This window comes from Lissotriton helveticus, chromosome 8 (assembly GCF_964261635.1).
Source record: "Lissotriton helveticus chromosome 8, aLisHel1.1, whole genome shotgun sequence".
NCBI classification, from domain to species: domain Eukaryota; kingdom Metazoa; phylum Chordata; class Amphibia; order Caudata; family Salamandridae; genus Lissotriton; species Lissotriton helveticus.
Genome location: NC_136069.1, coordinates 209,032,087 through 209,055,191, shown reverse-complemented (window position 1 = coordinate 209,055,191; position 23,105 = coordinate 209,032,087). Strand labels below are relative to the sequence as shown.

The following is a 23,105-nucleotide window of genomic DNA, read 5'->3' as shown; positions in this document are numbered from 1 at the left end:
TTCATTTTAAATCTTAAATGCTTCTTGCAAATATTTGCAAAATATTTTATAAATAAACATTACAGGCTTGACAAGGCCAGACTTAGTGGCTTTGCTAGTGCTCGTAATACTTAGCCAGGTCGTAAAAGCAATATTTACATGCCAAAGTAATATTGTAACATGATTTATTGGCTTGTGATCCGTCTCTTGCCACTAAACCTAAAACCTAAGTAACATTCCACACTTTTCTGTTTGAAAAATAAATCCAGGGAGAAAAAGTGGAGGGACTTCAAGCACAAGCTTTGTATCCATGGAGAGCGAAAAAAGACAACCACTTGAACTTTAACAAAAATGACATTATCACAGTTTTGGAACAGCAGGACATGTGGTGGTTCGGAGAGGTTCAGGGTCAAAAAGGATGGTTTCCAAAGTCTTATGTGAAACTAATATCAGGTCCTATTAGAAAGTCAACAAGGTAAGTGTATTTTGTGTCCGTTGCTTGCTTTAAATAGTACATCAATACTTTTAAGACATATTGGATTGTATTGAACTCACTCAAACCGGCTTTAAACTGGTTTTCTTGTAGCAACAAAAGCAGATTCACTTTTTGTTTGTATGTGACATGAACTAAAGTAGCAACACTTGAAAGGTCCAGTGTCTTCCTTTCTTTAATGTACTCTAAAGTAGAAAATTAAGTTTAAACTATTTTTGATTTGAAGTATGCAATTCAATACTACCTTAGCTATAGCTGTTAAAGTGAAGCAAGCCGTCTCCTGTGTTCTTGCTGCATTTTACACTCATAATATGTTTGAAAGTGAATATGATGAAAATTGAGTACGGTTTCACAAAGATATAAAGCATAATATTTCATAAGGGCAAGAATGTAAGACACATATTAACTTAATTTGCTAATTATAAATCTGCCCTTCTTCCATGCAATTTTGTTTTCTCAGGACATCTGTATTTGGGCAAATGAGTGCTACTTTGCTGTTCTTAACATTTTCAAAGGGATGGTTTTTAATGTCTACCGTTATGCAGTGTTTAACATTTTTGACTAATAGGTGCCATGAAAAGATTTACATTTCACTCACTGAATCTTAACAAACATTTTTTAATCTTGCCCATTGAAGCTTTTGAAAATGTAAAACATTTTTATGTATGACCAGAGACAACTTTTTCTGTCTATTAGAACTCATGTGATGAACGAAGGAAATACAAACATATATCAACCATTGGTTGCTTTGGCTTAGGCCCCTTGAACTATTGTTTGTGGTTCACATTCTGGATATACCCACATGTGTATTTCCTCTTCACCGTCATGTTGCGATCTCAGTGGATATTAGGTGTATTTGTCCATTGGAAAGCATGGGGTGCTTTGTTCTTGCTTTTTCCCATAGCCTCAGAGAATTGCAGTTGTATGTAATCACACATTACATTGATCATAGTCCGATATTAAGGCGTGAGCTGTGAATTTCTAGACTTTCTCGTAGCATCCCTTGATGTACCTCGCAGATCTGGCTAAGGATAGAGGTACGTCTGAAGTTGCAGAGTATTGTTGGGGTCGAGAAAGCACGTCTGCAGTCTTTGGCAGTTAGGCTCCCATTCACATAGGAGCTGGGAGGTGTCTCTCTGATTTTTTGTCTCTTGGGTGTCAATAGAACGACCAGCAACACACTGAAGATAATTTAAAAAGGTGAGAGGTGACCTTTCCAGCACCCCACCCTCTGCTGAATGATCCCCTGCTTAGTGTTGTCCTTCAACCCGAACACCTGCATTTGCAGAGTGTGCATCAAGGTAGCAGCCTTGTAATGTCTGTGATCACAGGTTGACATGTATACCAATAACATCCAGGTTGCTCAATTTATTATGAATCCTTCACGTAGTGCTTGCTTTTTCACCAGCAGCCCTTTGCATTGTGGAACTTGTATTTGAACTATTAGCATTGTAAGTGAAGGCTTAAAATGATGGGCCGATTCCGATCTCGCTCGGAAAGCCCCATGACCGCTTCTGTCCCGAAGAGCATTCCGAAACGACTCTGGCTCCGAGCGACAAGAGTACGATGTGCTGCTGCGCTGACGGACTTGGGTTGCTCGGAGCCCCGTTGAAGTCAATGGGAGCCTGTCGTACGTCGCGTACATAGGCTTCCATCGTGTAAAACGTACGTCTTGGAAAAGGGCGCTCCCTGTCACGTGTATCAGTGCTCCCTGCAACGTACACTAATGCATGAGGGGGACCCCTGGGCTCCCCGCTGTCAGTCTTAGAACCCCGGGTGAAGGGGGGTCCGGTGCGGAACTCCGAACTATGCTTCCCATAGATTTTTTCAAGCTGGAGGCTCCGACTCGTACCGGCTGCACACAACACGCATCGTACTTGGCCATCCGGAAATTGAACGTATTGCGCCGTACGCGGCAGACATCTTTGAGTCGCTCGGGAGGCATCGCTGACTGGTACGAGTCGGTCTGGCAGCGAGGCGATTATCGCATCGTACTTGCTCGCTCGTATAGCTGTGCGAGTTACACGGAAATCACGCGTTCGACTCAGACTCGCTACTGGCAGATGCTACTAGGAGCCCTTCTGAGTGAGATCGGAATCGGCTCCATAGTGTTAAATGGCCCGGGAGACAGAAAGTTTCAAACATGTGGGGCAAGTTTACAGCAAGGCAAACATCTATACCTGTGTATATGTGCCAATCCTCTCTTAACTGTTCATGCATAGATCCACACGTGTTTGTGGATCCTCACATACTCGCTTGTGCAAATCCCTCACGTGTACCTATGTGCAGATAGCGCACATACCTTTGTGCAGATCTCACTGCATAAGTATCTGCAGATTTCTGTATATCTGTATATGCCGATCTGTCTATTTCTTCGAAGAGAGACCTTCCTGTCTTTTAGCAGGGACTTTCCAGGACATGATCCTGTGGGATAGGTGGATTCGCGTTTTTGCAGAAGCTCCACCACTGTGCTTTGCTAACTCAAAATTCCCACTCTAGTGGGGAAGTCTGCTATGTATATGAATAGGGCACTAATGCTTCTGGTTGCAGAACTGCTTGTTTGTGGCTACAGTATGCCTATACCAGCCAAATAGTGACGTTCACTGTTAATTATTTTTGTAACGAGAGATTGAAGATCTGATCCATATATGGAACTTCTCAGGCACATGCTGAGATGTGTAAAATTCAGTTGCGGTCTTTGTCTTCTGTAGATTGTTCTCCTCCATTCCAGATAGATGTGTTATTGGTAGGAAACCACAGTGACCGTCTCTGCACTTATTTTTATGGCCTTTAGTTGCTCACACCATCCGCCAGCATTCCAGGTAGCGAAAGTATAGGTAACTAGATCACTCATGGTCACTACGATGTAGGTGTATTGAGGGTCTCTTCCCTGTCCTGCTTTGCCTGAAAGCAAACCTAGGGTGAGGGTATATATGAGAGGTACCCCTTAACTGAACATCAAGGGAAATAGGGTTGTCTAACCAGTGAACTAGAAATATTCCCCTGAGTGAGAATGATTAAAAGAGGCCAACAAGGGGTCAAGGAAAAACAATACCACAATACAAATATATATGAAGAATTCTTACAATTTATTGAAACATACAAATGTTAAAAGGAGAGTGGTCCCAAAGATTGGAGTCCACGCAGCAAAATTAAAACAATAAAAAGGGGTTTCAATTTCGGCCAGCAAGATTGAATCACAAAGACAGAAAAAACAGTAAGACATAACATTTGTGCAATACTTATTGTATATTCGGACTCTATTGTATACACCTAAGCTATATGTACTGTGATACAATATATCAGCGAAGATGTTGAGATCCTGAATTATACTGTGTGTAGCGTCGACGCGTTTCGGTGGTTTTCCAAATTATTGTCCACCTTTATCAAGACACCTTTTGGTTTCTGTCGTGGTGTAGGGGTCTATATAATTGCCCTTGAAGTCCGTGTGTTCACGTAGTATTTCTATATTATTTAATTTTTAAAAGCCAATTCTATTGAGTTGTTTCTTTGGCTCATATGTCCAATTTCATACTCCTGTAGGTAAAATGCCTAGGCATATGATAAGTTCAGAGTTGTTATGCCAAAAAACTGTATTGCTGGTCGTCTTTACATAGTTAAAATCCAGAGGCGCCTAAGTCTTGTCCTTTGCAGGATTAGATGCCGTTTCTCTAATGTTCCGCTAAGAACTGCTCGCTTCTCTGGGTATATTCAATGTTAAAATTATGGAACCAGAGGCATTAACATCATGTCCTCGTGTTATAGGGTTCTGTTGTTTTGCGATGGACTGCCTGCTTCTCTGGTTCTGCGGGAAAATACAAATCCCTACAGGAGTATGAAATTGGACATATGAGCCAAAGAAACAACTCAATAGAATTGGCTTTCAAAAATTAAATAATATAGAAATACTACGTGAACACACGGACTTCAAGGGCAATTATATAGACGCCTACACCACGACAGAAACCAAAAGGTGTCTTGATAAAGGTGGACAATAATTTGGAAAACCACCGAAACGCGTCGACGCTACACAGAGTATAATTCAGGATCTCGACATCTTCGCTGATATATTGTATCACAGTACATATAGCTTAGGTGTATACAATAGAGTCCGAATATACAATAAGTATTGCACAAATTTTATGTCTTACTGTTTTTTCTGTCTTTGTGATTCAATCTTGCTGGCCGAAATTGAAACCCCTTTTTATTGTTTTAATATTGTTTTAATTTTGCTGCGTGGACTCCAATCTTTGGGACCACTCTCCTTTTAACATTTGTATGTTTCAATAAATTGTAAGAATTCTTCATATATATTTGTATTGTGGTATTGTTTTTCCTTGACCCCTTGTTGGCCTCTTTTAATCATTCTCACTCAGGGGAATATTTCTAGTTCACTTGAAAGCAAACCTACACAGTCTACACTGCATAAATAAGGGTACTGCAACCTTTCGTACTGCATGCATCTCCTTCGTATGAGCAAGGCAACCAAAATGTCCACACTATAAACCCAGTCCATACCTTTCAGAACTATCTTCCCCACTCACAAACGCATGGACCAAGGATATCCCACTGAAGTAAATGGTAACAAAGAAATCTGATAGAGACTTCTAGTCACAATTTGATGTGCGCCGGAAGGTGGTCTATTCTGTCTTCACACCGTAAGTAACCTCAGTGCCTATATAGGCGTTAGCCTGGCACGCCGACGTCCGTTCTTTCCTTTCCACACCAGGTAGCGCTGATCTGTGAAGAGCTACCCTGTCGTTTTTTGACTTTTTTTCCTCGACTTTTAGTCAAACTTTTTTGAGAGATTTGTCTCCTGATGTGAGCGGATGTCCCCAAAGAAAACCTACTGGTTTCAGACCATGTTGTGCCTGTCACAGGCAGATGTTGGTGGCAAACCCACTCTTGGTTTGTTTGAGGTGGTTCTAGGGGGACCACGACTCTAAGACCTCCGAGGACTGCCACACCAGGCACCCAAAAACACTGAGGAAGCGTTCTCTCAAGCTCCTCACTGCCCAAGAGTCCAGTCGCACCTAAGTTCCTGGTGCCGGGCCCAGCAGTTGCCTTCTTGTTTGAAACCGTCAAGAAAGTTCCACCACAAGAAGTCGTCGAAGAGGACTTAACTGCACCTGTCCAAATCCTCAGACAAGGCATGGGACGGTCGACACTCCAGGCCCAGGCCTGAAACTGGATCCACTCAGCCCTTCCCTGAAACTGGATCCACTCAGCCCTTCCCTAACTTTCCTTGAGCCGCCGAGGCCCCCTCCCAACTGAAAGAATTCTAGGAGGCTATGCACCTCATATTTGGGCAGCCCAATCCTCCCTGGAGCGCCTTCAGGCCCCACGAGTTAGGGATGGGCCCTCTATGGATCTCTGCCGGCGGGTTCCTCCTTGGTGACAGTCAGGCCTCTTGGAACCGTTGTTGGATCTGGAGCAGCACCGCCTGCGGACCGAGACCTTTGCTCCAGTACGGACACATCAGGCATTGCTAATGCCCCACAGTGGCACCATACCTATCATCCTTCCCGACTCGGACATGGAACCCGACAGATGTCGTCTGATACCGGTTCTGGTGCCCACCTGGACCATGCCCTCCGGGTTGGAACCAGTGACTTATACATTTGACATGGTTGGAGAGGGAGGTGAATAGGAGGGGTCAGACGGCCCTTATGGATATCAGCATCCCTAGATTATACTGAGGACAATTGTTATGAGGAAATGGCGGATGTCAGTTGGTTAGACACCTCGCCGGTCATTACGTTGGTCTCGCATCAAATCGTGACTATGGCGTAGAGTGTCTCATTCACTATGGTAGTGTACAGGGCAGCTGAGGTATTGGACCTTCAGTTGCCCTTAATGGCAGTCAAGACATTCCGCTTGACTGAGGTGCTTCAGCCGGGAGTTGCTCCATCTAAACCCTTACTCCCCTTTAGTGAAGCCCTTACCGATGTCCTACTTGGGCCTGGTCCAAGCCCTACACAGGGGCTCCTGTTCACAGGACAGTTGCCCGCCGCCATTGACCTGCTCCTGGGGACCCCAGTTTTCATACCCCGTGCCCCACACCGAAGAGTTTGGTGTTCCAAGCCTCCACTTCTAGGGTCAATTACGACACCCTCTCTACCACCCCGCCAGATAGGGAATTCAAGAGGCTTGGATACCTTTGGGAAGAGGATGTTCTTTTCTACCCTCTTAGCAGGGAAACACCCTTAATAACGAAGTACTAATTCCGACTTACCTGAACAACGATGTCCGAACCACGACAAATTCCGAACAACGAAGTTCTAAACCACGAAGTTCTAAACCACGACTTTTCCCGGACTGCAATGCAAAACTATGCTTGGCATCTCTCCGCTCCCATTGTCTGCACGTCACTCTCTTCCTCCCACATTAATCTCAGAACCTGGACTGCTCACGTCACTCATCTCCACCCCCACCCCTGTAGACTCACAAAAACAAGTGAATACCATTGTTCCGGGAGATGTTTACTCTAATAATCTTTGCTCGGGATATATCCAATCAGAATTGAGGAGTGATAGAGCCATCAATGTGCACAATTAATCCCGTTTCCTATTGGTCGCAAAGGTTTCTCAGGGGCTAGATCACAGTGAGACGCTTCCTCAAAATATTAAGTAAACAGTTAAATTGGTTCCTGGGTACGTGATGTGTGCCCAGTTGGCACACTCTGTTGTTTGTTCAGGGCACACTATGGTGCGTGATTCTACATGCCTCAGATTTTGACGAGATAGCGCTCAAATCTTCTTTAATTAGGCTATGCACGTCCCCCACCCCCAACAAGACACTTGAATAAAAATATCAGGCTGACGGGCTCAGAGGAAGGTTGGGAAGCAGCCAGCCTTCATAATGCCAACATGGTAATAGGTTGGGGGAACCAAACACCACAAGTCTCTCCTCCTCCCCATCGATGTTGTCAGGTAGGTGATTTAAATTTAAGATTAAATTGATTTAAATATTATTTATTTTATTCTTTTGTAAAATAATTAAATCAGAGTCAACATTTTGTAAAACAATATTTTAAATAATGAAATATAAAATTATCAAAAATAAGCTTAATCGATATTGTTAATGTTGCCTTTTCCAAACATTTACGTTTTTAAGCATATCAATTAAAAAAATTACAATCATTTATAGTTTGTCAGGTTTTAGAAAATATAACAATAAATTAAAATATAAACTGAATAAATTAAAAATAAAATGGATAATGAGCAATGTAAAAATATTTCAAAAAAGTATTGTAAATACAATAGTGCCATCTAATGTCCAGTCACAAAGTGTTTTTTTTTTTTCGTGGATTAGGAAGTCGTTGTAAAATACAGTAGTGGTTTAGCATAGCTAGTTGTTCAGCTTTCGTGGTACAGAAAGTCGTTGTTTAGGAAGTCGTAATTTAGTCATACATTCCTCCTAGCACTGTCATTGGTCAACACCCCGTGCCTTCTGAGCCAGTAGTCCATTACGATCTGAGACTCTGTTACGCAAGTGCTGTCTTTCGTCTCAGAGGAGGCCCAAGCCAATATATCACAAGCTATTTCTGACGTGGGAGACGCAGCAAAGTCAACCACAGTATGTGGACTGGACACAACAGACACGCTGGGTAGAGCGATTTAATTGTTGGTGTCCCTTAGACTCCACGCCTGGCTGAGAATTACTGGCTTTTCAGGGGATGTCCAGGTCTCGCACATGGACATGCCCTTTGATGGCTCTCCTCTATTTGGTAAAAAGGCCACCTCATCCCTGGAACGCTTTAAGGATAGCAGAGTGATGGCCAGGCCCTTAGTTCTCTGCTTGGCCCCTCGACAACCTCAGTCCACCTTTAGCCCCTTCGTGGCCCCGGAAGGGTTTGTCAACCGCGTACATAACCTCCCAGCTGCCACAGTCAACAGGCTTGACAGCCTTTTTGTGACCAAAGATGTAGTTCCCCCTTACCATGTGTGACAGATGGCCAGAGTTCAGGACAGTTTATCCCACTCCTGCTTCCCCGGCACCCACAGCCTCCAAACCCCTTTAGATTGCCCTCCTATCATCTCGTGCATTCAGTGAGGGGCAGGATACGCCATCACCTGCACCACTGGAGGTTGATAACATCCGACTGTTTGGTTCTACAGATAGTCCACTGGGGCTGCTTCATCACCTTTTAGCTGCCCCTTGTAGGAAAGTGCCACATTTTCACATGGTCACCCCCACTTTTTGCTCACCGGTACTGATGTAGTTGATTGGTAGTGCACTGGGACCCTGGCTTGGCAAAGCTGTTTAGTACAGCACTTTGTGCTTTGTCACTGGTTCCAACCCGGAGGGCATGGTCCAGGTGGGCACCAGAACCGGTATCAGACGACATCTGTCGGGTTCCATGTCCGAGTCGGGAAGGATGATAGGTATGGTGCCACTGTGGGGCATTAGCAATGCCAGATGTGTCCGTACTGGAGCAAAGGTCTCGGTCCGCAGGCGGTGCTGCTCCAGATCCAACAACGGATCCAAGAGGCCTGACTGTCACCAAGGAGGAACCCGCCGGCAGAGATCCATAGAGGGCCCATCCCTAACTCGTTGGGCCTGAAGGCTCTCCAGGGAGGATTGGGCTGCCCAAATGAGGTGCATGGCCTCCTAGAATTCTTTCAGTTGGGAGGGGGCCGCTGCGGCTCAGGGAAAGTTAGGGAAGGGCTGAGGCCCCAGTGCTCTTTCCTTAAAAAGATTAATGCTTAATTGTAACCCAATTGGCAAGGACTTTAGCACTCCTGTAAGTCCCGAGTAAATGATACCCCTGTTACTCAGGGCATGGGTATTAGAGGGTCTCCAAGGGCTACAGCATGTATTCTGCCACCTCAAGGGACTCTCACACAAACTGCATGCAGACTGCTATTGCAGGATACGTGAAGTCGTGTCATGCCATTTTGCAAACAAAACATTGCCCACTCCCTGTATGCAGTGCCCAAGTACGCTGAATGTCCTATATGTAAGTCACCCCTACAGCATGCCTTGGAGCCCACAGGCAGGGTGCATTACATTACATATGAGGGCATGTCTAGTTGCATTGCCAAACATTGCAAGTGATCAGGAAGCCATGTTAAAGGTATGTACTGGTCATCGCGAGTTACCCAGCTACATAATGGCTTCACTGAAAATACTGATATTTAGTATCAAACATCTTGTATTAATAAATTCGTACTGATGCCAGAACTGTGTTTATGAAGACATGCACCTGGAAGGCAGCTTAGAGCTGCCCCCTTAATTCACACTAGTCTTTTTTGTTAACCTAGCTTCTATGTATGTCAGCAAAAATGTATTTAAATGTAGGGTTGTTGTTTACGTTTGAACTAAAGGGTAATCATGTATTAAAAGTAGGTTTGTCAATGCTCTCATTTAGTTATCTGTTTTTGAACACTGTGTCCTGCAAAAATAAACTCTTTCAAACTTCCTAGCAACCTGCTTCCTGATCTAGAAAAGCTTACGGTCAATTTTGCTCCCATTAGAGGAACGAATCAGTAAATTATCTGACCGCCTAGACCGTTTTGAGCGGGTAACACTAGATAACTTTTTTTCAACGAAGGCACTTATAAAAACCCAAGCAAGGCCAGTGGAAAATAATAAGCCACAGAATAACACCCAATGCATAATACAGGAGAAGGGACGAAGGACACAATTTATCTCCCCAGTGTTACCTAAGTCGGGCAGTGCGGTTGGGAAGAGATCATCCAAGCCTCTTGATTTAGTTACATCTGGGGCTGCCAACAACTGTCCTAATATTGTAATAACATCTCAGATTGAGGCGCAAGCGATGCCGCTTAGTCTTAATCCCCCGCTTGTCGAGGGACCAGGCGGTAATGCGTCTTCTGGTACAGGCACTATCACACCTACCGTTCCCCCAACGAGTAAACAGCCCATGGTAAATAAACCTGCACCCCGCCCCACTCCTATAGCTCCTAAACCGTCCTTACAATCATTGATAAAGCCAGCTCAAAAGAAACCCCCAATGAACCTTACCCCTGACTCCTTTCCTTATGTTGCCGTTTTTACAAATGTCCCACCACTCAACGGGACAGAGAGAAACCTTCCAGATGCTCAAAAATAAGGTTATGCACTGGTTAAGGGTGAACCGGCCTCTGCCAGGGGAAGTGGATGGACTAATACTGGGGGTAAGGAGAATAGAATGGATAGGTTGCACTCCCAAAACCCTGAGGGGGGACTGTATTGTGGTCAACTTTCAAGACTCAAGGGTGGCAGGATGGATAACAAGACTGGGTTGGGACACAAACAATGGAGGGATCAACATCGTTGATCTTACCTTCTTTTATCCACGTCCCATTAGCATTATGACGGGGCTACTCAATAAGCAAAACTGTCCCCCCAACCCACCATGGTCAAGGATTTCTCCAGCTGCTCCACCGTCACAGTGCCAAAACCATCTTACTGGCCCGATTTATAATCCTACGGTTGGATGGCAAGACCCGGGTTGGGGATGTTGACAAACCATTGTTCACATGAATACTGGTGGGGGAGGCAACAGCATGAACTATCGCGGGGATCGCAATGAGAATTCTACACAACTGGAGACGATTCTACCCTGCGACTGGTCAGATCACCACATTATCACCTTCTTTATCAATGAAAAAGTTAAACCTAACCCGGCTCAACCAATCAAATCCAAAACATGGAAAAGGGACATGAAGAATCTCAACCCCTCTACTCTGCCTCCCCACATCGGCAATCTCCTCCTTCCCCCTTCAGGTGCCTCGGATGTTCAATCACTGACTGACCACTACCTTGAATCTATGAATACATTAGTCAATGAAGTCGCCCCACTGCAACTGAAGAGTCTCCACCAAAACTTCTAACCCCTGGTATGACGACAGACTCAATGACGACAGGCGTTCGATGCGAATGGCAGAGCGCACCTGGAGAGCGGACCCTTCAGCACTGCACCTCAAAAGGCTTAAAAACAAGAGAAATGCCTACTTCAGGAAAATAAAGCGCACAAAGTTGGACTTCTTCAGCCGCCAGTTGGACCAAGCAAAAAACAGGCCAAGAAAACTGTTCGAACTAATCAAGACCCAAACAAAGGCACAACCCTTACAATCAAATAGCACAACAAGCGACTCCCCACACTGTGAAGACTTCTCTGCTTTCTTTAAGCTAAAGACTGACAACATAAGAAATGACCTCATCATGGATGTAAGCCGATTCCCCAACCACACCAGAATGGCTAACACTCAACCCAAAAACATGGCATCTTGGCTGTACTTCGATACCTACTCGGAAGAAACAATACACAATCTGCTCTGCACCTTGAAGCCCTCTAATCACCTCACAGACCCTCTACCTGCTAATGCTGTAAAAGACTTCATCCCTTTGCTCCTCCCTCTCTGGACTAAAATCATCAACTGCTCCCTGCAACAAGGCCTCATTCCAGACTCCCTCAAGGTGGGGCAAGTCACGCCTATACTCAAGAAACCTACAGCTGATCCGTCTGACCTAAACAATTACCGGCCCATCACCAATATCCCCACCCTGGCCAAACTGCTGGAGAAATGTGTCCAACTCCAACTAACAAGACACATTGACCAATTTGACCTCCTCAACTCTCATCAATCAGGCTTCCGAGCGAAACATAGCACGGAAACAGCTATGACACACATAATTGATGACGCCCTCCAAATTCTTGATCGCAATGAGTCCTGCCTCCTCATCCTTCTTGACCTCTCGTCAGCATTTGACACGGTCAAACATGAGAACTTGCTGGAGCTGCTAAGCACTAGAATGGGACTATCGGGAACGGTTCTCAAATGGTTTTCGTCCTTCCTTCACAACCGGTCTCAGAAGTTCAAGATCGACAATGTGCTATCTTCACCTGTGCCTGCAGATCTAGGTGTTCCACAAGGATCCTCCCTCTCCCCCACATTGTTCAACCTCGTCATGGAACCGCTCGCCACCTTGCTCCAAGCTTCTAATGTCCAATTTCATATGTACGCCGACGACACACAACTGTACCTAAAGCTTCAATCCCCGGAAGATATCAAACTTCTGAATTCCACGCTTATTATCACTCAATCTTGGCTAGCCGATAATCACCTCAAACTAAATGCTCTGAAAACTGAGTTCCTTCTCATCTCACCCCCGGCGAAAATTTCAACCACCCAAACATGGCTCAACAACCTAACAGCACTCAATGTCCAACCCACCATCGTGGATTCAGCGAAATCCCTAGGCATCACACTGGATGCCAAGCTCAACATGCAGCAGCACGTCAGCAAAGCCACAAAATCAGCTAATTTCCAAATCAACACACTGAGGAAAATTAAACCCTTCCTCCCTGCTGAAGACTTCCAAACTGCTGTACAAGCGTTAGTCATCCCTCGAATAGACTACAGAATTGTGGCCCTCAGCGGACTCCCGCTATCCACAACAGCACCCTTAAGAGCCTCCCTGAACGCTGCCGCAAGACTCATTACTGGCTCAAGAAAACATTTGCATATTTCCCCAGACTTAAAGTCCCTAAAATGGCTGCCTTTTGAAGCCAGAATACAACTAAAAATTGCAGGTATGACACACGCGGCAGTGCACCACAATGCACCCAACTACCTCGCTCAAAAGTTGTCTATATCAGGAGGTTCGAGATCCAATAGAAGCTCAAAAAATCTACTCCTGAAACCCCGTAGATTCCGGAAAGAGAAAACTTACAAGCGCTCCTTCTCAGGAATGGCACCCAGGATCTGGAATGTGCTCCCTCCTGAAACCAGGCGTATCTCCTCCACTGCACTCTTCAAGAAAGAGGTGAAAACCATCCTTCTGGCCAAGATCTCCTGAACGTTATAGGTGTTGGATCAGAGACTCTGCATTGCTTTGTGTCAATGCTCACCTTGTCCTTTGGCACTATACCTCTACTTGAGGGAGACACTACTACGCTACTTTCTTACTACCAACCAATATATGATACACGTTGGGTCACTGATTCACCCTCCCGGTGCCCCCACTCAGTGCTCTCTCTATACTAAAACACTGTTATAAGCCTTCCACACACCCAAAGTGTACCTGAACACCTCAGTAGTGGGATCAATGACTTGTGCCGTCTTATATTACTTGTTTACCTGACTGTATTTTGATATGTTTTATGTATGTTATTATTATCCTTTCATGTTAGTGACTACTACATTGCTCCCATTACCTCTGTTCATTCCTACTGCCCCTACCACTTTCATTGTGAAGCGCTCTGATATCTGTAAGGATCTTGTTCGCGCTATATAAAACTTTGAATAAATAAATAATTAAAATGAACCTGATCCAAATGCTGAGACAAGGCTAGATGACATGATCATTGGCGAAGGCATTGTGAACGTGGAGGAAGGGTGTGGAGAAGTAAATGTTATTGACGAAAGGGGGAAATTACCCACATCAACTGCAAATGAAGCTAGTGACAGGGAATTGCTCAATCAAACTACGATGTTGACTGGGCATCACGTCCCTCAAACAATTAAAATGCTTTCATGGAACCTGGCAGGCTTGACCAACAAAATAGACTCAGATTCATGGGTCGAATTAATAAACTCACAAAGCATCTGTCTCTTCCAAGAGACCTGGGCCAGGGAGGAGATTACGCACAGGGGCTTCGAAACATTTTCAATACAAGCTAGTTGGGGAGGAAGAGGCCGACCGTCAGGAGGGCTAGCAACCTGGGTAACTTCTGACCTAGGTTGCATAGCTTCACGATATACTGTGCAATCAGAGGACATACTGGCCGTTCTACTCGAATGGCCAGGACTTTACAAACTACTTGTAATAAACATTTACTCCAGGCCAGTCCCAATAGCTGCCTCCTCCAAAACCATTGAGGCATTGTCCTGTCTTCTAGAAACCATCCCAGAGGATATACCATACCTAATAGGAGGAGATTTTAACTCACATTTTGAACCGTTACCTGGACTACTTGATGGACCCTCCCTAGAGGAGGATTCAAGTTGGCAGGTTCCATCCACTAAGGCTCCACCTCCGAGAACATGGACACCGCTGGCTGTTCAAATAAATACATTAAATCTCACCTATGGCTTAAGAGCTTGTAACGGCCGCACTAGGTCTGATATCCCGAGTAAATGCACGTTTAACAAAGCCGGGAGGGAATCTAGATTGGATTACTTCCTGGTACAGTTGCATACCTGGAAAAGGGTGATGGATTTCAGAGTAATGCCAAGACAGGACAGTGATCATAACGCATTAATATTAGACTTCGCCATCCCCTGTGTGGAGGAAAGTGTGTCATGCGGGCAGGAGCTAAGATCGGGACATCTTTTGGAAAATAACAAAAGGAGGATAAAATGGGAAAATCTTGCATCCAGAGAAGATAAGTTAGCCTCCCTATACGCTGGAATCATTTCAATCCTAGAAGAGGCCATCCATCTATGGAACTTAGACCCCACTAGGGAAATTAGTAAGGACCTTGCGCAGGTACATGAACATCTAATTAGGAAGCTTGAAGTACACCTTTTCAGCACCAGACCACCCAGAACCCAGACACAGAAAAACGTCACTTGGTTCAACAGTGCTTGCCGAGCTGCAAAACATGACCTCCTATCTATCATAAAAGCAGGTGGTACGAGGGAAGAGATCTCCTCTAGGAGGAGGGCCTATAAAACACTTGTAGCAAATGCTAAGATAGAATGGGACATACAGCACTGGGAGAATCTATCCGAGTCCCTAGCAACAAGGGACTCGCGTAGATTCTGGAGAATAATAAACCATGGAAGCGGGGATCTTCCCACGGCCATTGAACCCAATATTGCTGCAAGTGTCTGGCAAAGACACTTTGAGCAGCTATATTCCCTAGAGAATGAGGGGACAGAATTAGCTCCGCCTATTACCCTTAAGGGAAAGACTGCCAAACCCTTCACTATAAAAGACATTAGGATGGCGATAGCCGGGCTGTCCTCCGGGAAGGCACCGGGCTTGGATGGGTTGCCGGGCGACCTCTTCAAGCACGAACCAGGAATTTGGGCACCTTACCTGTTGATTCTGTTCAATGCAGTGCTGGGGGGAATGAAAATACCTGATACTTGGTTGGGAGCGGAGGTGGTCCCGATATATAAAAAGGGGCCGCCCCTGCTCCCAGCCAACTACCGCCCAATCAGCCTCATTGATGTGCCCCAAAAGTTGTTTGGCAGACTAATTCTTGATAGGTTGTTGAGCTGGATGGAGGAGACTGACATTTTAAGCCCTCTTCAGGCGGGATTTAGGAAAGGAGTTTCAACAGTCGATCAAATACTCAGACTGAGTGTTTTATATTGGAAGACAGTGCTTGTAGAAGGTGGGACACTGTATGCGGTATTTGTGGACCTCCGCGCCGCCTTTGATTTAGTTCCTCGGGCTAGACTGTGGGCGGTGCTGGCTGATCTGGGTGTCCCGAGAGATATTCTCCATATCTTAATTAGGCTGCATTCAAACAACTATGCCCGAGTCAGATATGGAAAGGGCGGTAGGTTAACGGACAGATTCCCAGTCCTTAGAGGGGTGAGGCAGGGCTGTGTACTGGCCCCGACCCTGTTTTGCTTATTTGTGAACGGGGTGATAGAGTACTTAAACAGGATCATTAATATCGATGCACCACAATTGAATGGCAACAGGGTGCCAGCAATCATGTTTGCAGATGACACCCTGCTGCTGGCCAAAACTCCAATGGGGCTTCAAAGGGTTCTGAACGGGTTTTTGGGGTTTTGTAATGAAAGAGGTCTAGAAATAAATCCAACCAAGACCAAATTTATGATTCTAAGCCCCAAACCCAAAAGCTGCCCAAACCCTCGCCTGGGACCTACAACCCTAGAGAGAGTTCAAGTAATAGAATACCTCGGTATAACCCTTAACCAGAATCTGACTTGGCTTCCACATAAAACAAAAGCAACAACAAAGCTGGTTCAGAGGGCAGGTGCCATTACAAGAATTGCCAAAACATCACCCTTGCTTCCACTGACACCCGCCATTCACATTTATAAAACCCAAGCTAAGGGGGGTATCATTTACGGGGGTGAGATATGGGGACATATACCTTTACATACGGTACAGGTCGCTGAAAATAACTTTATAAGACAACTGGCAGCTCTCCCCCCGAGCACCCCACTTCTCCCCCTAAGAATGGACTTGGCGTTACGACCAATCATGGAGGTATTGGGCCTAAAACCTCTGACTTATTGGAGACGTCTGTGGAGCAGTGAGGACCTGGTACACTATAGAAATGAACTGCAGGAGCTTCTGAGATCAACCTACGCCACTAAAATTCCATGGATAAAGTACATTAGGGATATGTGTATTTACCTTGGAGTCCCAGAACTATGGTCCAACCCGGAAGTAGTGTCCGTAAGGCTCTCTAGAAAAGAACTTTCAAATTTATTCTACAGAGCTATGCATCAGAAAGCTATGTCCTCTCTCCGGGAAGGATCTCTAACTGACTCATTTATCAAGATAAAAGACTCCTACAGCCCTGAACATGTATTGGACACTATGACACCTGTGTCTGTGCGGAAGATCTACATGCAATGGAGGTATGGCTCTCTTCCCCTGAGGTCCCTTACTAAATCGTGGGAAGGCAATCTGGACTCAGGGGCATGCCCCGCATGCAACTACAAACTGGAAAGTGATCTTCATGTGGTCCTGTTCTGCAAAGCCTACAGCAGAATTAGGAGTTATTGGTTGGTCCCTCACTTAAGGAACTTGGGTTTCAGAACTTTTGCTCCGGCTTATAGAGTCCTCAAGACAGATTTAGCAGCTCCAACTGTGTTTGCAATGGCAAAATTATTGACAGCAATGTGGCGAACTCGTGCTTTAATCATTAGAGACACTAAAGTTATATGAAACAATTCCATTTCCTCCCTTCTTCGAATTATGATGTGTTTTTTTTAGTAATCAGATTTTAACTATGACTTTTTTATAGCATATCCATAAATGTTCTTAAATGATAAAAATTATTTGTATATCTTTTATGGTCTTTCATGACCGAAATAAAGATTATTTGAAGTTGAGCAAACAAAACATTGCCCACTCCCTGTATGCAGTGCCCAAGTACGCTGAATGTCCTATATGTAAGTCACCCCTACAGCATGCCTTGGAGCCCACAGGCAGGGTGCATTACATTACATATGAGGGCATGTCTAGTTGCATTGCCAAACATTGCAAGTGATCAGGAAGCCATGTTAAAGGTATGTACTGGTCATCGCGAGTTACCCAGCTACATAATGGCTTCACTGAAAATACTGATGTTTAGTATAAAACATCTTGTATTAATAAATTCGCACTGATGCCAGAACTGTGTTTATGAAGACATGCACCTGGAAGGCAGCTTAGAGCTGCCCCCTTAATTCCCACTAGTCTTTTTTGTTAACCTAGCTTCTATGTAGGTCAGCAAAAATGTATTTAAATGTAGGGTTGTTGTTCACGTTTGAACTAAAGGGTAATCATGTATTAAAAGTAGGTTTGTCAATGCTCTCATTTAGTTATCTGTTTTTGAACACTGTGTCCTGCAAAAATAAACTCTTTCAAACTTTCCCCTTTTGATGAAGCATTGATTCCACTTCGTCTGAGAGTCCTGCAAGCATAAAAAGAGTTGCATCGCCAGCCTTAAAAACAGCAGTTTCAGGTGAAGGTAAGCATTTCAGTTGCAGTGTTTTAATTCACATGTATATTTCTCTTGATGATAAAATCTGCCACGGTGCCCCTCCTCCACATTAATTGATTGCATAATCATGTTGGTTTCTGCTGTCTCTTCTTTGAGCCATGCTGCTGTACAAATTAACTCCTCAATGTTAGTGTGGTTTGTGGTGTATTGTGCACATAGTAGCAGATAAAATAACAGCTAAAAATGTGAATAATAATGCATTCCTTAGTACTAAATTGGTGAGCATGGGAGAAGTTAGTTCCACTCCACATCAGTAAGATAAAATGGGAACTTGTCATGGGAGCACACCTCCTTAAGAGAAGGCAGCATTGTTGCATATATGATACCCATCCTGGTGCACACTCAGTACAGGCTGCACAAAGTGCTGTCCTAAACAGCTTTGCCAAGCATTTTCCCGTCCTGCCACTGTGGTATGCCCTCCCCCTCCCACCCGCTGATGTGCAGGATTTGTTCTCACCGGGCGCACGTTGGGGACCGGAGCTGCATGCAGTGCCACCAAGATCAGTCCTTCAGGGGCAGCACTGCATCTGAAGGGCCGGCAGGCGTCCGCACTACTTCTCTGCTTCCCCGGCTCCACCACGCCAGCGCATGTCTCAGCGAATCAATAAGTTCTGGTCATGTCCGGGGCCTCCTCCAGGTGGGGGTGCTTGGATCTTCCTCAGCAACGGATCGTTCACTCTGCCGCGGCCCATGAGAGGCTGTCTTTGCTGGCAGGGTCTCTTCTCTCTGTCGGGTCCAGACCAGGGCCAAGCAGAGTGGACGAGGAGCATATGCGGCTCGGGCTCACCGTCCGGCAGCGCGCTGTCAGCAGGATTTGGGGCCTGGCCCACATTCTCATGGTGGGCCACTCCTCATGGTTCAGGCCATGTGTCGGCCGCCGACCACCGCAGGACGTCTTTTATGTGTTCCAGACCCCCCAGCCGAACCCCCTGGTCTGGGTGCGCCATGGAGGTGAGCTGGGTGGCGTTAAAGGGTGCTGCTGGACAAGATAGTACAGGATTATTTGACGGGCCAGCTAGGACCTTGAAGAGCTCACGGCCTGTCTGCCATGTTGCTTGGCTACGTCCCCCATGAGCCTGGATACTTAGATGTTTGAATCTTCTATCACTGGCTCCTCTATTTGATGTTATAATGCCACACTGCTCAGTGCTAATATTCAGAACTTCACTGACCTGCTGCCCCTCTCCCCGGCTTGGCACTACTTACTATAGGTTGTATTGTTTCATCTTCACACCTCAAATTCCAATGAGAACCTTTGTTGGGAGGGCTTATCTTCCACATATTCGGTTGTGTTCCTGAACTGATTAGGGCCGCATGGGCAATGAGCGATATAAGGTGTGATGAGTTGGGAGTGCTGTCCCCACCTGAAGAACACAGTTGATGCAATTCCACCTATTTAGGCTGCACTTCAGCTGACCTGCTGATGCTTCCATGGTTGGAGGTAGGAGCATTTTTCTCTTCATGGTCCTCTTTTTCCTCCTCTTTTGTGACCTCTGAAACTATTATGGAAATGTGTACATATAATGGACAATCATTTACATTCGACTATTTTTGTACCACTGCAGTTGACTTCCCCTTTTCCATTGTTACAACTGGTTGCGAGGTTCTGTGGCTATGTAAAGACTACTCTTAGGAATGCAAGTAGTCTCAATGAGAGAATCCTTTTGGACTTCCACCTGGTGTGACTCTCTGTATTGAAAGACAACAGGCTTTGGGCGGCATGGCTCCATCATCCTTTGTACCATCTCCCTGTGTTGACTGTACGGGCTCTGCGCAAATATTCCAGCGATTAATTTTTTGAAACGAGTGATAAATACTCGGGGCACAGGAGTAGTTGCAGGACGAACTTAAAAAAGTAATATGGATTCAAGGCCTAACTGAACAAGATCCTGCTTAGAAGCCTAATTCCATTCTGGTCCTTTTCTCCGCTAATTTCCATGATGGTCTAAAAGATGTGGAGTAGAGGCACCCATGTGACCGTAGCCAAAATAAAGAGGTGTGAGAGAATTTACCATAACTAGAGTGGAGGCATGAGTAGTAAAAACAATGTGGGCTGTAAGGCAGGTCTTTTCAGGTATGCCCTAAAAGTAAAATAAATTGGAGCAAAATAGGCCACTTTAACACAATTTGGACATGTATATAACTGAAGTAACCACTTGTGAATAATATATGTAACTTTTTCTTGTATACACACATGTTAAATACTAAAAAAAGAGTGGTGAAACAGACAAGAAGGATGTACAGCAGATTTGGCATACATGCTGTGTTGAACTAGGGCACGCTTATTGGAGCAGGAAATGCTAATTATGTGGGGAGACTGGCCCATGCAATAATAGGTAGAGGTCCTCTGTCCTTGCAAACTGTTACCCAATCTCATCTCGGCATTGCCAGGAGTTGCACCACTTCTTCAAGAAGGCTGGAGCAGAAATGATTACAATTGCCAGGGGCAGGTAGCAAGCCGCACCATGCTGAATTCTCTGGGTCTCTAATTGTCAGATCTCACCTGGTTTGCAATGTTACCTCAGTGCCAGCCAGGCGTGGGCCTGAATACTGTAGCCATCGCCAATGTGAAGTGAGAAGAAATTTGTTTTCTAAGCACAGTTTTGATGTTTGCAGGGCGTTCTGGGTAAGAAAGTATATAGTGGGATCCATAGTCTAGTGTTGGTATGTTTGATTGGGTGCGTGCTGAGCACAGTCCCATATATGCCAGGCGTTCACTGCTACAGAAGTCTATCTTATCCAAACTTAATTTCTTCTCTTCCCATAGTCGTGGTTTTTTTTCTGCCTTCCTTACCCTGTGCAATAGACCCAACCACCCATGTGCAGTGGAATTTTGTATCTGGCAGAACATGGGAGCAGTTAATGGGAGGACATCTGTTAATATCTATTGAATTTCTCTATATTATTGGTTTCCACTTGTAAGACAGTGTGCACAAAAACAAATTTGTATAAAACACCTTCAGAATCACCAGGTGTTATGATTAATCCAAAATCCAGAGTAGTACACATAACACCTAACCCTAAACTAGATTACTGTGTACATTTAAAAAAATGCCTTCCTTTCCTTAACACACAATTTGTAATTCAAACTTTCTTTAGGACGTGATGCATGGTGGATTCACAAAAATCATTGTAAGCTTGCTGCTTTGTTGATAGCCCTGGCTATCGTGGTATTTTGGATAACCAACAAACACTATATATATATATTACTGCAGCTGGTATATTACTTTTGTAGATTGGCCTTAAGTGAAACACAAATGAGAAACTTCACACCTCTTTTTTCCATCTTACAATCACTGTTTTTTTATTGTTTTATTTAATTGATTAGTTTCTTTGAGAAAGACTTTACTGAGCTACAGAATTGCGTCTAGTTTTCTGAAATGTATAGCTTTCTAGGTTGATCCATGGGTTTCACATCTCATTGCCCCACTATTAACTAGGAGTAGTATTAGGAAATTTTGACCACCACTGGAAAAAAAATGGTGAAAAAAAAATTGTCCCCACTCTGCTTTTTCTGAAATCTTGGGAGGAGACTGGTCTTAGCCCAGCCACGTTTCGTTGATGCTGGTTTTATAAAACAAATCTTTTCCCATATTTTTTAACAAAATACATAAATAGTTTTGTCTATTTTCTCAGTCCTCTTAAAGGTAATTCAAACATGTTGGGTACCTTTACAATTTCCATTGCAGGGGGGCACTAATTGGGGCAGGATATTTTTTGTGGAAAACAAGTAATGAAGGCTGAATTGCCGAAAATTGTTTGTTTTTTTGTTTTGCTTTTCAAATTACAGGAAGGAACACTTTGCAATTTTTAATTCATGGCAATGGTACAGTGTACATAATCTATTTAACCACAGTACATAAATCACAGTGTTGCAGAGCATATCATCAATAGGACAGATAGTTATAGACATGGTATTAACAGACTACATCTTGTTGGGTGAGGTTATGCATGGCAGTGGTACAAGTATAGTACAGTCATCCAACATCTGTAAGTGACAGCAGGTAGGACGTAAGCGGCCCCCAGATGTCTCTTGGCTTGGATGCAGACGGTAGTTCTTCTGCATAGCATGTGAGCCGGTCACGGCAATAAGTCAAATCCTGCAACCACAGCCCAGTTGTAGGCACTATCCTACTCTCCCAGCAAACAGAGATCCTGTGTTTAGCCGTCAACAGTGCTACGGACACAAATTTCTTATTGGAAGCTTTTACTTTAGCCCCGACCCCCAGTAGACACATCCCCAGGTTGCACTCAACAGTTTCTCCCATCATCAATCAAAGAATTCATACAACGGAACCCCAATATTCAAGTATTTTAGGACATTCCCAAGCTAGATGATAAAAACTAGCCCCAGGTGCACCCCAACGTTTACAGGCGTCAGTTTGTCGCAGTCTAAATTTATAAAGCTGTGCAGGAGTATAGTATAACTGATGCAAATATTTCAAATGCACCAACCATAGATTGCCATTTGTCGTCAGTTGGCCTGTCAGGCAGCAGCTATTTAACCAGTCCTCTTCAGAGAGCGGCTCTGGCAGCACAGCATTCCACTTGTCCAGTGCAGTCGCGCCCCCAGGTATCATATCGTTCTGCAATGCCCTATTGAGTCTGGTAACTAGTTTGCCCTTGAATGTAGCAGTGTATAGGAGTTGTAGTGCCTCAAGGGCTGATGGTTCTGAGGGGAAGTCTGGGTAAAGTGCACTTATGGCTGAGCACAATCTAGTGTAAAGTGCTGTAAATGTTAAAACATTTTTTAAAAAGCTAATCTAATGGAGAGGGGGTTGACCAGCAAAAAACAAAATCATATGACATCTTCTGTAAGGTAGACCTATAATATGCCACTTCCAACTTATGAAACCACTGTGGCTGCTGATGACTTTGCAATGAGACCATGATTAGGTAAAGCCACAGAAAAGCCCTTCATAACATTTAAATCCTTTTTTTACGTGCAATAGCACGATCTACAGAGGAAGAGCTGTG

General features: G+C 44.6%; 1 protein-coding gene across 10 annotated transcripts in view; it reads left to right on the top strand.

The window, feature by feature from the left end:
- Positions 1 to 23,105, top strand: part of ITSN1 (intersectin 1) — a 1,522,922-nt gene that overhangs the window by 943,631 nt on the left and 556,186 nt on the right. For all 10 annotated transcript variants that reach the window (XM_078656938.1, XM_078656936.1, XM_078656937.1 and 7 more), the window contains 2 exons: positions 249 to 454; positions 18,013 to 18,095. In XM_078656938.1, the coding sequence (XP_078513064.1) occupies positions 249 to 454; positions 18,013 to 18,095 (289 nt within the window). The remainder of the gene's footprint in view (positions 1 to 248; positions 455 to 18,012; positions 18,096 to 23,105) is intronic.